The sequence below is a fragment of the Electrona antarctica genome (genome assembly GCF_951216825.1).
Source record: "Electrona antarctica genome assembly, chromosome: 7".
Classification (NCBI taxonomy): domain Eukaryota; kingdom Metazoa; phylum Chordata; class Actinopteri; order Myctophiformes; family Myctophidae; genus Electrona; species Electrona antarctica.
In genome coordinates, this window is record NC_136812.1 from 19,587,175 (window position 1) to 19,603,376 (window position 16,202).

General features: G+C 43.8%; 1 protein-coding gene across 3 annotated transcripts in view; it reads left to right on the forward strand.

Annotated features, from left to right (window-relative positions):
- sbno2b (strawberry notch homolog 2b) overlaps window positions 1–16,202 on the forward strand; it is a 71,608-nt gene that overhangs the window by 46,012 nt on the left and 9,394 nt on the right. For 2 of the 3 annotated variants that reach the window (XM_079504882.1, XM_079504883.1), the window contains exons 5-23: window positions 1,022–1,198; window positions 3,145–3,231; window positions 3,841–3,946; window positions 4,740–4,900; window positions 5,038–5,171; window positions 5,829–5,919; window positions 6,245–6,388; window positions 6,832–6,949; window positions 7,080–7,185; window positions 7,370–7,523; window positions 8,690–8,866; window positions 9,852–9,949; window positions 11,201–11,283; window positions 11,798–11,980; window positions 12,304–12,425; window positions 12,670–12,801; window positions 13,047–13,182; window positions 13,954–14,066; window positions 16,030–16,101. In XM_079504882.1, coding sequence (XP_079361008.1) covers window positions 1,022–1,198; window positions 3,145–3,231; window positions 3,841–3,946; window positions 4,740–4,900; window positions 5,038–5,171; window positions 5,829–5,919; window positions 6,245–6,388; window positions 6,832–6,949; window positions 7,080–7,185; window positions 7,370–7,523; window positions 8,690–8,866; window positions 9,852–9,949; window positions 11,201–11,283; window positions 11,798–11,980; window positions 12,304–12,425; window positions 12,670–12,801; window positions 13,047–13,182; window positions 13,954–14,066; window positions 16,030–16,101 — 2,394 coding nt within the window. The remainder of the gene's footprint in view (window positions 1–1,021; window positions 1,199–3,144; window positions 3,232–3,840; window positions 3,947–4,739; window positions 4,901–5,037; window positions 5,172–5,828; window positions 5,920–6,244; window positions 6,389–6,831; window positions 6,950–7,079; window positions 7,186–7,369; window positions 7,524–8,689; window positions 8,867–9,851; window positions 9,950–11,200; window positions 11,284–11,797; window positions 11,981–12,303; window positions 12,426–12,669; window positions 12,802–13,046; window positions 13,183–13,953; window positions 14,067–16,029; window positions 16,102–16,202) is intronic. The other variant, XM_079504884.1, reaches the window with a different exon arrangement.

A 16,202-nucleotide genomic window follows, 5' to 3' on the forward strand; every position in this document is an offset into this window, starting at 1 on the left:
GCCATAAGGTCACTACAATAATGAATAAACACTGCATTGCCTACTGAAAACATTTATTTTGTAGACGGCATTAAAATTAAGTAGTGTAGTGTTGACGTTGAGTAAAATGCTTGTGGTGTATTTGCCTTTGTTTAGTCAGTACGCCCTTGGTATTCATTAGTGCTGATTCATGGTCCCCCACCCTGTTTAGCTGCGATCGGGGGTGTGGGAATCAACACACATGGCCTAAGGAGTGTGCACCCCCCCTCCACACACACACGCACACGCATGCACGCGCGCACACAAACAGAGGTATATGCACATCATGCACAGAAAGATACCCACTCCCAAAAACAACCCTGTCTTTCTTGACCATGTTCTTCCTCTCTCTCAGCGCCCCCCACCCGTCACCACCTCTCTCCCTACATCCATGTTTATAAGTCTCAGGGGAACATGACTGCCTGTGGGAGGCTAGTTAAAGAACATGGCATGCAAATAGGATGGAGAGGATATGAATGGAGAGGCGACTGGAAGGCAGCCATGCCTGAAATTCACACACACACACACACACACACACGCAGTACCGCACATTCTCTCTCTTCATGCCCTTTTCACCCTGTCTTTCTCACACTCCTCTGTGTGTTGTTTCGCCGTTACCCAGAGAGGGTGCAGTATCGTCTCAGGACCTATACTAGGTCTGTGTGTCATGAGTTTGTGACATTTCCTTCGTCCTCTTACTGTTCATGATAGCATCTGCTGTATAATTCAGGCTAGCTCTATACTACATCTCGCTGACGGAATATGTTGTGCTCCTATTCCATATTTTTCTTTGCAAGTGGTTAAGGGGAGTATTTGGAAAGACTATATACAAAGTTCACTCACTTCACTTTTGCATGTGGTAAATAAAGCGTCGGAAACTAAAACTGTGCAATTTAAACGGTGACTCAATGTGCTTTCTGCAGAATCCACCGTCACTCCACCGAAACAGAGAAAATTGACACATCCCCCCCCCTCTCTCTCTCTTTGTGCCTCCCCCCAACAGGACCTGTCCTGCATCGATGACCTCTCCAACAACTCTCTGTTCTCGTCTCCGGCCGACTCCCTGTCGGAGTACGCGGATGCCCAGGCCTTCATCAGCACAGACAGCCTGGCCACGGTGCCCACCCTCTGGGATGTAAACACTAGTACCACCAGCACACCAGCACAGAGCCAGCTAGAGGTTAGTAGAGCACACACGCACTCACACACACACACACACACACACACACACACACACACACACACACACACACACACACACAGATGGACACACATAAACATTTTGTATTGTATTTACCAGTAAGGTGACCTGAGGGCGAGAAGCCACGCATCTACCTGAATGACTGCAGACGGTAGACTGCCAAAGCACTGGTGCTTTGGCATGCGGGGTCAGAACAGATATGGAATGAATTATGTACTGGCCATAAATGGAGCGTGTCTTCAGTGTACAGGGTTTGATGAGGTCAGATCAACATATGGAATGTCAGAACAGGAAGGAGGGGTGGGGAGGGATCAACATATGGAATGTCAAAACAGGTAAACTCCATATATGGAGATCTAAGGGTTTGAGGTCAGATATAGAGTTGCTGGCTGGCTCCAAATATGGAGATCTAGGTGATGATCCAGTCTTCTCCATGTATGGTTATTTAGGGTTAGATGAGGTTAGTGTCGTGATCTTCATATATGGAGATGGCCATATATGGAGATGGCCATATATGATGGCGTGACATGTCACAAGGCGTGACCATAAATGGAGGTGTGATGTTACAAGGCGTGACCATATATGGAGGCATGATGTCACGAGGTGTGACCATAAATGGAGGTGTGATGTCACAAGGCGTGACCATATATGGAGGCATGATGTCACGACGTGTGACCATATATGGAGGTGTGATGTCAGGAGACATGACCATATATGGAGGCGTGACACACACACACACACAAAAACACACACACACTGACGGGAAATGCGCAATTTCATAGTTAACTGTGACCTTCAGTCGCAATTATCTTGTCTTTGTCTTGTGATTGTTTGTTGTACCATGCTGCAAGCAAAACACATTGTAAATTGGGACAAATGAAGGGAACTCAAACAGACGCGCACAAGCAACTTGATTCATCAAGGGGGCTCTGATAGCCCAGTGGTGGTTAAGGTCCATATCGCATAGGCTCCGATGCCTGACTGCAAGTCCCTGGTTAGATTCCTGGGAGTATCCTTTGACTATCAATAAAGGCAACCCCCCCCCCTCCCTTACAAAAAAGAGTAGTCAAACGTAATACAGCTTCTCACCCAAAATGACATTATCTGGTGCTCTTATTTTTATGCTCAATTTAATTGTGTTTTATCCTCTATTCATTGCTTCCAACCAATGATTCATGTTTGATTCATGGATTATATATTCCATCCAAATACACAAAACTGAACTGAAGCAGAGTTTGAAATGTATGGTTCGGCTCTGCAAATATTTGCTCTATTGATGTTCTGTGACGAGATGTGACCTGGTGTGTGCTCGTACACCACGAGTCCATGACGAAGCCAGTGAATTCATGAAAGAATACATACTGTATGTATGAAGTCTTTTCAAAACGGGTGTGAGGTCAACTGGGGTTTAGGTCAAAAGAAAAATTCAAAGGCATACATAGATGGTGACTGGCTGCAAAGCTAGTTGCTTAAGAAATGCATCCTCATTCGCATCAATTGCTGTTATTATGGTTTGCCCAAGCATGCATCCTCCCCATATGACTCCAAGAGGGTACATTTTCTTCCGCTTCCTTTTTGAAAGCCTTTTAATGTTTTCCTCTTCATTCTGTTATCATTTCATCCATTATATTGCCAAGACACATGCTAGCTTTATCTGCCCTTTGTTGTTGCTGGCATTTCACCACCAGATGACAAATTGCATTTTGTTTGAGTGCTGCTCAATCAGATATCCACAGTGCACAGGCACGTGCCTACATATGCACATACAGCGCGCACACACACACACACACTCACACTCACACTCACACTCACACACACACAATTCATTCTGTCACCCCACCCACCCTCCAATGTCCCCATGCTTTTGTTTCCTGATTTCTTTTTTTCAGTTTGCATTTCTTTGTATGTTTTTGTTTTGTTTGCAGCTAAATGGCGGCAGCAGGTTTCAGGGTTTGGCGAGTTTGGAGGATATATCTGCCATTATCAGCACCCCACCTCTAGCACGATTCCAGGTAGCCACACTAACCTCCTCAGTGCGAGGCAGGAAGGGAACCGAGCTCCCAAATGTAACACGAGCCTAATCATCATGCAATCCTCCTCTAAATATACTTGGCTGTACACACACAGGGGAAATAGCAGTTTGTGTTCAACATGTACGTCTCTGATGCGGCATGAGTGGCAACTGGCCATTGTTTCTAACGGCTTGGATGCGTTCCAAATCCAGTCACACATTGACCATGAAATGGTTAATAAGATGCTTTGTCGTCCTGTATGACACTGTGGAGGAGTGAAATCCTGGCTCCTAATTACCGCTGATGCTAATGATGATTCTATCTGCAATTTAACACCTTATTTCCAGAGTCATTATCTGTCTGCTTGGTTTGGTACATCATTTCACTGGTATCACATTACTTGCTACTTTCCTGCGGGGGAAATGCATATTTCTGGACATAAAGCTGCTGCCGTAGATCTGCTCTTGGGGCTTCATTTAACTCATCCACTTCTGACTCTTGGTTCCAGTCTCTCTCCCACTTATCTCCATGCTACACACCTGGGCTATGCCGCCAAACGCCTGGTAATGAGGGGAATTATATTTACACACACGTCTTTGCTGTTGCCAGGCTCAGAGAACGCAGTCGCCGCCCGAGGAGGAAGAAGATGCAGACGAAGAGGAGACGGAGGAGCTGGGACATGTAGAAACGTATGCAGACTACAAGCCTTCTAAATGTAAGCCACCTTGACTCTTTACCTCTACACCTACATTTGGTCTGTATGCGTGTTTAATGCTGTGTACAGGATGTATATCTGCCACCTCAAAACTAGGTGTATAACAAGTCAAGCTGCTATGTGTAACCACCTCTGACCATGATGGCCTAAAAGGCCTGGTGAAGTGTTATGTTGGGTTCATGTTGGTGTGTTCATAAAACATTCAAAAAACATTTTGAGCAAATCTCTTGGCCAACATTGTTCTTTTGAAGAACTTTTGTTATTAATATGGTATTTAAAGATAGATATTTTTGTTTGGCCAAATGAGACCGTCGCCACAGGACATGCCACAAGTACCCAGCTTGTGTAGTGCGGCTTCATTCAAAAGCTGTATCTATAGTAACCTACTATCTAATGATTGTACATGGGGTCAAGCTGCTTTTTTTTAAACATTTTAACAAATAACAAAAAAATACCTATTAATTAGGCATAATGTCTATGGTGCCACGCAGTGCTGTTGCCTAGGTTTTTTCAGATGATATACGATAATTACAGTATTCCCTGCGCGCCATGTGCACGTATAGTCTATACACTTGTGCGTGGTCAATGGATGAAATGATTAGCAGACGTTATACGCTTTTTACAAAACGTCGGCACAGCATACTACCTATATAGCACATAATGGTGGAAAACACCACTGGCGCCACGCGAGATGGGGCCCGTCTGTCATGTTTTTTGAGAAAAGAGTTTTGAAAGAGCAATCAGTCCAATCCAAAATATGTTATTGATTGAAGAATGTTGCATTTTTTAACAGCCAGCATAGGAATCTCCCATCCAGACATAGTAGTAGAGACCAACACCCTGTCCAGTGTCCCTCCACCGGACATCACCTACACTCTCTCCATCCCAGAGAACATCATCAACCTCGGCCTGCTATCGGCACTGCAGCTTGAAGCCATCATCTATGCCTGCCAGGTACACTGTGAAATCAAATCCTGTGTGCTAGTTTAGCTGTGTATAAAAATAATTTCACTTGAGTTATTCATAATCCATCTATGTGCACTCTCATACCAATGTTCACACTCTCTCTGTGTGCGTGTGTGTGTTCTTAGCAACACGAGGTGATCCTCCAGAATAACCAGAGAGCAGGCTTCCTAATCGGAGATGGGGCGGGAGTGGGTAAAGGACGCACCGTGGCCGGAATAATCCTGGAAAACTACCTGAAGGGAAGGAAGAAGGCATTATGGTAAGACTATTATCATTACATCCAGTCCATCGAAATCTGCGAGTCTCATATTTCTCTGGCCAGGCATACATTAATACAGGGAAAAACTTTAAACCTTTCTGGATTGCAGCCAGTAGAGTATGTTAATACAATATAACGAGCACATCTTGTAGTGGTTGGAAGTGTACTCCCTTTTACTGGTTGCTAATTAGTACTACCTGCACTACCTGAAGCTCATAAAGCATATTTCCCTAGGCCAAGCAGGGATTGAGCAGTATACATTTGGGCAGCTGGGCATACATTATGGTTACCAATATGCTTTAGTGAAAGACGGGAGGTGTGCAATAACCGATTTTTAAAGTTCCACCCTAAGCCTCAACACCAATGATTCACAATGCAACTACATGCAACTTGCAACCATTTTAATTGGCCGGTCTGAATTGACCCGCTATTTTGGGATAATGTTGCAAGTGGTTGCAGTTGCGTTGCAAATCATTGGTGGGGCTGGGCTTAAAGCTACACGGTTAACGTGTGATGCCTGTGTGATTGATTGATTTGATTGTAACGAAAGGAACATGTCTCTCATTGTTTGTCAGGATATAGTGTGCATGTTCGAACTGGTTTGTACCAAGAGGTTAGTAGTGGTTTAATGAGAGTGATTCTGTTTCCCATCCTCAGGTTCAGCATATCCAATGACCTGAAATTTGACGCAGAGAGAGATCTCAAAGACATAGACTCACCCACTATTCCTGTGCACGCCTTAAACAAGGTGAGTCTGAAAGGAAGACATCACATGTGGAAATTAAGTTTGCCTGCAACCTGATATTTCATTGTATGATGGTGACATTGCCAATCTAAGTGAGCTGTTAGATCAGCAATCTCTGGCATGCAACACCGTCTTAAAACTTAGTATAAATGAAAGCATCATTTGCATTGTTTTCTTTGGGATCCGGGAGAAATATAAAACAGACTATTGGGCGCTTCCATGGTTCTGTATATTTCTATACACAAAAAAGAAATACCGACAGTCAATGCTTCCCCCTGTCTTTCCAACCAATGTGTGTTTGTGTGGTGGTTCTTTTTTCTCTTTGTAGATTAAGTATGGAGACACAGCTACCTCAGAAGGAGTCCTGTTTGCAACCTACTCTGCGCTGATTGGAGAGAGCCAGGCAGGAGGACAGCACCGGACCAGAATCAAACAGATCCTGGACTGGTGCAAGGCGGATTTTGATGGAGTTGTATCCTTTTGATTTGCTGCCTCACTGCCTCACCGTCCCGTGCAGGATGTACACAGTAAAATGAAATCCACAGTGATCATGTAACTCTGAGTGTGTTCAAATGTGTTAATTTAATTCAGATTGGACTCGTAAGGATCCATTTGGTTACATTTGCAAATGCTCAGAGTTACAAATGGATAAATTAACTACTGTGTAATGTCAAATAGTACCTCAGATTGGTAGGGAGATGAAAACCCCCAATTCTGCCGTCATTGTTTCAGTCACAGAAACAAACAAACATGCACCAAACAAATCCCTTATTAAGCTTTTCTCCCAGTCGCGGTAAACAACCCAACCCTTATATTCTGCATTGTACCAAATTAAACACTCCGGATCAATTGGATAACATGATAGACGTCATACCAAGCATGCTGTGTTTGCCCTTGACCCTATGCCTCCCTCAGATTGTTTTTGATGAATGCCACAAAGCCAAGAATGCCACGTCCACTAAGATGGGCAAGGCTGTGCTGGACCTGCAGAACAAACTGCCACGGGCCAGAGTGGTCTATGCCAGTGCCACAGGTAGACATACACACACACACACACACACACACACGCGCAAGCACACACAATGTAAGGACATTGAACACTACGTCACTCTCTTGAATTCCCCACCTTAAAATCCCTCTGCACTTCTCCCTGTCTGTCCCAGGTGCCTCTGAGCCAAAGAACATGATCTATATGAGCCGCCTGGGGATCTGGGGAGAGGGCACGCCCTTCAAAACCTTTGATGACTTCCTGCACGCCATCGAGAAGAGGTGTGTAGAGACTCCCGTTGTAAACTCACTGGGAAAGTCTCCCCTCAGCTATTTCTACCCGTAGATGCATATCTGGACACTGCTGTGTTTTCAGTGATGTTCCAAGTTGCTATCCGCCTGTGGTTAAAGCCGGTTGACCCTTGATTGAATGATGTTGAATAATTGATTTGCCATTTCTATACAGAGGTGTCGGTGCTATGGAGATTGTTGCCATGGATATGAAAGTGAGTGGGATGTACATCGCCAGGCAGCTGAGCTTCTCAGGGGTGTCGTTCCGCATCGAGGAGATCGCCCTGGACAATGACTTTAAACTGGTCTACAACAAAGCTGCCAAATTGGTAAGCCTCGTCTGTCAAACATAAGGTTTAGCTACCTGGTATGTGTGTTGGAGTCAGTGGCAGAACATATTTGCACTAACTTTTTTCAGGTGCGTTAAGTTATATTTTAGGATAACACAAATACGTGAGCAGATACATTTTTGTCTGGAACACTATCAAATTGAAGCAGCTGAATGGGTACTCTCTCCTGATCTCCTGAACCAACCTGAAAATGTATTTTCTCTTTATTGAAGAGATGGGGAGACCCCCGTTACTGAACACTCTAGCAATGATGACTATTAGAATGGATTTGTTTTTACGTCCGGATACCCCGTCCAGGACAGGTTTCAGACACGACTCCTCAGGAGACTTGGCTCAGAACTTAAACCTGTTTCGACCAAAAATATCACTTGTGCTACCTTTTAAGGTGCGCAACTAGCCTGTAATGGTATAGTATATTGCAATTATAGTATAAAACAAGTCTTGCTCTTTTAGTTTTCTTTTATTCTTCTAGCCGTAATGCATCATTGATGCTAAGGACATTGCTATAGAAATCAAAAAGTACAGTTAATATACACTTCCTTTCAGCAAACTACCAAGACTACTAATTGTGATTTAATCACTTAAACCTCAGCTTCCCGATTCTGATCGTGGCCTTGTGGTTGAGTGTCCACCCTGGGACTGGGAGGCTGGGGTTCAATCCCCAGCCGGGTCATACCAAAAACTCTTAAAAATTGGGACCCAGTGCCTCCCTGCTTGGCACTCCACATCAAGGGTTGGATGGGGGGTAAGTCCCTGCGACGTACTAGCGTCATGTCCAGGGGGTGTACTTGTACATCAAGCTGCCTCACGTTACAGAAACAGGAGATAGGCTCCTGCCCTATGGGCCTCATGGCTCGGCAAGGCTACTTTCCCGATTCTGAGGGGAACGTTCCTGCACAAAGAGAATTTGGTGTAGAGTGGGGAAAAAAGAGTGCCAAGTACAGTTGGGCAGCTTGGGCCAATGGTTTAAGTGGTTAATAATCACAATTATCTGTAAATCACAATCACAAATATCTGTAAAAAATATAGCCTATATATATGAGGGTACCCGACTGTCTAAAGTTTCACCCCCCGAAAATGCTGTTCTCATCTAAACCCTCCTTCCTCCCTCCTAACCCTCCTTCCTCTTTGTCACTTATCTCCAGTGGGCGGAGGCTCTGCAGGTGTTCATGCGCGCTGCAGACGAGCTGGGTCTGGTGAGCAGGAAGTCCCTCTGGGGACAGTTCTGGTCGTCCCACCAGCGCTTCTTCAAATACCTCTGCATCGCAGCGAAGGTTCGCTGTCTGGTGGAACTGGCCCAGAAAGAGCTGGCGGCTGGGAAGGTCAGCGCAACACACACACACACACACACACACACACACACACACACACACACACACACACACACACACTGTTCACACTGGAGGACTAAAAATGGCTTGATTTGGATCCAAGTAGGACTCAGAGCTCTGCCTACTTGGTTTGTGGAGCAGAAACATTGTATCAGTTGAAAGGCATTTTTGGAGCAGGCCATTATGGGTTATGCATACTTTTCTGTGGTTTAAATTGGAGCACAGCAGAGTTTTACAGGTATCACCTTGATTAATTCTTAATACATTGTCCTAGTACATTTATAAGTGGAGAGTTGTCGGAACATAAAAGTTACAACACGAAACCTAGAAAACTCAGATCCCCTGGCACGTTATCATACGACTGATAGCGGAAATAGCAGAAAGAGAAGAGAGCAAGCTCACCTCCCGAGTCCCAACACATCGTAGCGCTGCTTTTTTTAAATGTAAATCTGCCATTTTCAGTGTTGTCAAAAATGTGGCACATTTGTCAAGAATACTAGGGTTAAATATCTACCTTTTTAGTTGATAATAGTCAGCTGTGGGTATTAGTTTGATTGACCCAGATAATGCTTATTTCTGTTTGGATGTTCTGTTTAACTGTTCTTCTCTGTACCCCATCTCCTGCTCAGTGCATTGTCGTTGGACTGTGTTTAACTGTTCTGCTCTGTACCCCCATCTCCTGCTCAGTGCATTGTCATTGGACTGTGTTTAACTGTTCTGCTCTGTACCCCCATCTCCTGCTCAGTGCATTGTCGTTGGACTGTGTTTAACTGTTCTTCTCTGTACCCCCATCTCCTGCTCAGTACATTGTCATTGGACTGTGTTTAACTGTTCTTCTCTGTACCCCCATCTCCTGCTCAGTACATTGTCATTGGACTGTGTTTAACTGTTCTTCTCTGTACCCCATCTCCTGCTCAGTGCATTGTCATTGGACTGTGTTTAACTGTTCTGCTCTGTACCCCCATCTCCTGCTCAGTGCATTGTCGTTGGACTGCAGTCCACAGGGGAGGCCCGCACCAGAGAAGTCCTAGATGAGAATGACGGCCATCTCGACAGATTTGTTTCAGCTGCAGAGTGAGTGGAACTGTGTGTGTGTGTGTGTGTGTGTGTGTGTGTGTGTGTGTGTGTGTGTGTGTGTGTGTGTGTGTGTGTGTGTGTGTGTGTGTGTGTGTGTGTGTGTGTGTGTGTGTGTGTGTGTGTGTGTGTGTGTGTGTGTGTGTGTGTGTGTGTGTGTGTGTGTGTGTGTGTGTGTGTGTGTGTGTGTGTGTGTGTGTGTGTGTGTGTGTGTGTGTGTGTGTGTGTGTGTGTGTGTCACACTAGGTGCGTTTATTGCTGTTTAATGGAAATGTACCTCCCCTGCAGTTTGCTGAACAGATCATATAACAATACAATCATGTTTTCCGCTTCACGCAACACATTGAACTCTCACATTAGACAAACGAAGGGTGGGCCGATTACTGATGTCTGATGTGCATAGCTATGGTGCACACCATGTTGCAGCATCACAACTTGTATCTGGAATATCCATTGTTTCCACCCCCCCCTCCCCTGACGTTGAGGATTAATTATTCGCTTGTTACTTGGAGCTTTGTCTGTCTGTGGTTGTCACACATTCCATTTTCTTACCTTCAGCAGACAGACAAATGTTCTGCCAAAAGCCCAGACAAAAACAGATTTATTTTTTATTTTTTTCATTGCAGAATGTATCCTTTCCCCTCGAGCTTTCCTTCCCGTCTTCCTTACCTCTCTCCTTCCATATTATAGACCTCTTCAGATAAGATTTCAATCAGTTCCATTCATCCGTAACCCCAAGAGGTCGTCTGTCTTTATTTATAAGCATTTGTTTAATAGTTGCCTGTAGGAAAAAGCTTTCGCACACCTAGAAATCAGGCGTATGCACAGGTGCATAGGCCAGTGGACCCCAATGAAAGGAATGAAAATACACCCACACACTGCATCTGCTCGGTACATGAGTAGAAACGTTGCCGTGCCGCTCATGTACCGAGCAGATACAGTGTGCGGGTGTATTTCCATTCCTTTCTTTAATAGTTGCCTAAAAGAAGTTAATAGGGCAAGAAAGGGTTTCCATAAAGAATTGAAGCTTCATCTTTCTGACTATTTTGCGCTCAAACATACCTGAATGCCTGGGTCACCCAGGTGGAAGACAAAGTGTCAATGTGTCTGGGAGGTATTTAGCTGTCATATATGCTGAGACATGACAGCTGTAATGAGGCCCATCAACGCTGCGACTGCTGGGTGTAGGGAATGCGGCCCTGTCAGAGTAATGACTACCTTCTCCCTGTCTCCCTCTCTTTTTAACTAAAGGGGTGTTTTCCATTCCCTGGTCATGAAACATTTTCCCTCGGAGAAACAGAGGAGAGAGAAGGGCCCAGGAAACAAAAGAAAACGTAAGTCAACTGAGCTTTTGAGACACGCATCTCACACTGGGTGAACAGCACCACCCTAGCACAATACTGTACCAAAGCCTTGATGTTTTATTTTACTATAACAGCCATGGTATCTGTGAACTGTGAGCAGACAACTCCACCCCGCCCTAGCTGTGTTCTTTTTATTTATTGCCGGATACTGAAGCTCTGTTCTGTTACCATTCATGTCTTATCTGCTCCCTAATTACTTTAGAGGCTGATAATACTGGACAGAGACCAATTCATTGAAATGTCAGCATTATATTATAATGCTGACATTTCAATGAATTGGTCTCTGTCCAGTGTTGCTTAAGGCTAATTTATACTGTGTCGCATCGCATGACAAATTACATATTTACAGCTGGACAAGAATGTGTCTTGGCAACAATGTATTGAGTTTAAATAGAAGCAGAATTTGTTGAAATGGCAAAATATATTTTAGTTTTTTTTTAAATGAGCCTTAAGACAGGTTCTAAAACATGTCACTATTGAATAGGTAATAAGCCACGGGGCCGTCAAACCAAGCTGGCTAAGCACATGATGGAGCACATTGGTGTCATCAACATCAGTGACGACAGTAGCAGTGACGACAGCATGGACACAGACTCCAACTCCTCCCCGGACTCCCTGCTAGATAACGACGATGTCATCTTCGTCAACCAAACTAGCCTCCACACAGGTAGGCAAGCTGGTCTGACCTCTTTTACCCAAGCTGTATTACTGATTGCAAATAATGACAGTTGCACTCCTGCAAGTTGGCTCATGCTGCCGGCACTTAATGAAGGAATTAACGATAAGCAGCAGAATGTTTTTTTTTTTTATTCTGTCATGTGTCTCTGGTCTGTCACACAGGTCTAGACAGTAAAACCCTCTTGACACTAGCATGGCACTGTAGTCTGCTGTGTCCTGTTGGGGTTTATGACTCATGCTCTCATGATTTTATGCTCTGCTAGCTAGTGTTACTCCATTTAATGTTCCTTTGTCTTCTTGATGTTTTCACAGCCCGGATAGAGGAGATGAAGCAGGCCCTTCTCTACAAGATATCCGTACTGGGAAAAGAACTACCTCTCAACACGCTAGACGAGCTCATCGACAAGTTCGGAGGGCCAGAGAAAGTCTCGGAGGTACGTGCTGCAGAAAGCCAGTCATACTGGCTTTACTCATTAAAATGTACAGTTTAATGAGTTAAAGTGCAGCAGAATCCGTTAAGCTGGAAAAGTGATGTGTATTGGCAGGGTTTTCCACTTCCTGTTCATTGCTATTGTTTACACTTCCTCTAATCTTGTCTCCAAACGAAAGTTGAGACACCAATGCTGTAGTTTTCATGTTTTTGTCAAACAAGTTAAGTGTGTGTGTGTTTTGTTTTAGATGACGGGTCGTAAGGGCCGCGTGGTGCGACGGCCTGATGGCACCGTCCGCTACGAGTCACGGGCTGAACAGGGCCACACCATTGACCACATCAACGTCAAGGAGAAAGACCGCTTCATGGAAGGAGAGAAGGTCAGACATAGGAGGGCATTAGACGTATCTAATTGAACTATCCTTGAAGATACACAATCAAATATAAACAATGACTATTCAATAGTATAATGTTAGGTCTCTTATCACAGCTAAAACTAAATCTGTATTACACTGTTTGAGATCTAGTGGTTTATTATCATCTTGTAGCTTTCTCAAAGAGTGATGCAACTAAAACTAGCTATTCCTTAAGCGCTCCTTAACTCAACGTCTTCCCTCTCCTCCAGTTGGTGGCTATCATCTCTGAGGCGGCCAGCTCTGGCATCTCCCTGCAGGCAGATAAGAGGATAAAGAACCAGTGCCGCAGGGTCCACATGACCTTGGAGCTGCCCTGGAGTGCAGATAGAGCCATACAGCAGTTTGGTGAGTCTTGAGCTGGAAACCATGGGCTAAAAGGTTACAGTGAATGAGTCCTGAATGAGTCTGCCTGGGGTCAAAAGAATGTATTATTATTATTATGTATAAGTATTGAAGGAGAAGGTTTTAATCCAGAGGGATTGTGTCAAGTATCGTTCTTTCTTTGCCTTTATCTTCATGTAAGCCAACGTTGTTTTTTTGTTTTTTAATCTTAATGTTCTTGCCAATTGTTGATTTATTTATTTATTGAGAAACATTTTAAATTGGCCTTACAGTTATTGAGCAATGTCCACATGGAAGCTTGTTACTATTCTGTAGCAATGCTAATGGAAACAAATGAATCAGCTAGCCAGTAAATAAAACAATATAATACACTTGTGTGATTTCTCACACTTCTTAAAGTCATGTTGAACAACTCAAGCAGCAGTTGTGTTTTTGTGTGTTATTATTATTGCAGTAATGTCCTATTATATTTATATTCTGTAACTACTAAGCAGTTTAGCAGTACAATGTATACATTGCTTGCTAGAGCATTCTCCAGGGGTGTACCTAATTGAATTATTATTGGGATTCCTTCAAAATAGAAGCTCGGGGTGCCGGGAAGATATGTCTGCTTTTAATCTGTTTTATATCAAGTGTTTTGAAGTAAACATCCTGCTTTTCCATCATGAGCTATATTTTTATGCCATTTTTGTAGAGAGGGTGTTTTTGTTCTGCAAATGGTTTCCATCTCCATCCAGTTCCTATCCTGACTCGGTCTTCTCACTGACATTGCAGGTCGCACACATCGATCCAATCAGGTAACGGCCCCAGAGTACATCTTCCTCATCTCTGAGCTGGCTGGGGAGAGACGCTTTGCCTCCATTGTGGCCAAGAGATTGGAGAGCCTGGTATGTCTCATGTTCTAAAGCTATTCTCAGTGATGTTCTTTTGTCTTGTTTCATCTGGATTCCATATATTTTTGACTTTTAGGGTGCAGTCACACTGAACTTTGATTCTGCCTTTTCAATAGTAACGGAGCGCTTTGTTTTGCTGAAATCCACGAATGGTAATAAATCGCTCCACTCCCATTGAAAAGCATTGGCAGAATCTGCCGCAGAGTTCAAGTTCGGTGTGACTTTGATATATATATATATATATATATATATATTTTTTTTTTTCATCATATTGCACCACAATTCAATTTCTGACATGTCCTGAACAAACTCTTTCTACAGAAGATGCCTCCCCTTCATCTAAAGCATGATTATTATTATTATACTTGGTCACGCGCTGTGTCATGTATCAAAAATAGTCGATCTACAAACTTGTTGTGAGCTTGTAGAATGGCTATTCTCAGTACAAGACACTAAATCACCCATAACCCATTCTGGGCAGGAACCCCTTTTGGTGTTTTATTTTTCTATTGAAAAAAGCAGATCTACAAGCTCATAGCGTAGCACCGAGTGCCGTGCTACGAGCTTGTAGGTCTGCTATTTTTGAAAAATCGTGAAAATGTGGTGCAAATCTGAGCGTTTTTAACTCAAATCTTTGCTTCTGGGGGTTCATATGTTCAGATGGGGGTCTGAAGCCAATTACATATACTTTTTGCGGTCCTTGACAACATGAAATATTGAGAACCACTGATATAGAATCATAGGTATTTCAGAAAACAGGATTTAGAAGAAATTCTTTAAATTTCGACGTCGGGCCTAAATGGGTTTATTGTCATGTGAAACCTGCATACTGAGGAAACCAGTTGCACTGTTAACCAAAACCGACCTGTCTGCCTGTTTTCTAATTGCCCAAACTCCTCCATTTGTTCTCTCACCCTTTGTCCTCCTCGTGTTCTGGGGCATTCCCTGGCATGTAAGACCCTCCTCTCTGGCTGGTTCATTCAAGGTCACATAAACAATTTCTCACCACATCGCAAACCCTCAGGAGATTCTCGGAGGTTCTTTCCCTCTCCGTCTTAATAATGGAAAAACTAAGTTAGCAGAAGAAAGGGAAGACGCATGGATAATTTTATGAGCCTACCACGCTTTTCCATATTTATTATTGCGTTTCAGAACCACCAGCCATTTATTTTCCTAATCCCCCCCCGTTCTATTTTTTCCTCCTTATTTCTATTGGGAGAGAATAGGAGGAGGAGGAGTAGGGGGAGGGGGGTGGCTAGCAGTTCCAGAAAGTCCTTCCCGTCTTTGCCAGCTGTGTTCGGTAATTCGCCTTGAGAATAGGTCACATCCTATCCTCCTGGCTTAATTTGATACACCAAAACGCACGAACATGAGTGCCGTGCACATGCTCTCGCACCAGAGGGCCAAATACTTGTGTGACCGTCTGTCTCCAGATGAGCAGTGATGTCATATTTGGCTCAGACATCCCTTTTGTTTTGGTGTTTCCAGACATTCCTGTGTGTGGGCAGCAGTGCCAGTAGCTCATTAACGTCACCCCGTTCCCTCTAAACCATTCATGACCTCCGCAGGCACAAAGTTTACCCGACAAGTCAATGAAAAGTCGGCTTGAGTAATTATATTAAAGGGCGGTTTTGTTATTGTTTTATAGTGTATTTGTTTGTTCTTGAATTTGGCTTTAGATTCCCATCTATGTGTGTGTATATACTCTGCGTACTGGTTTTAATTTGAAAATCTGATATTTCCCGCAAATGACGCCACCATGCCACAAAATTAAAATTAGGCTTAACGAGGTATCAATGTTTCAATCTGGAAGACACACAAAATACTTTGGGCTGTAATGTGAAAGTCACCTTTGCCAATAGTACCACTTTATTTTCCCAAACCAGCAACTGAGAGGGCTGTGTGTGTATGCGTGTGAAGGCTATAATGCTAATGTTGGCTCTGCTCTACTTTTCAGGGTGCGTTAACCCATGGGGATCGAAGAGCCACTGAGTCCAGAGATCTGAGTAAATACAACTTTGAGAACAAGGTAGGTCAATGCAGAAAACTCTGGACCAGGCCTGCAAGTCTGACAATACCCAAAAGTTATGGATTGTTGCTTTGCTTTTTAAGCTTTGAATTAAACCTTGA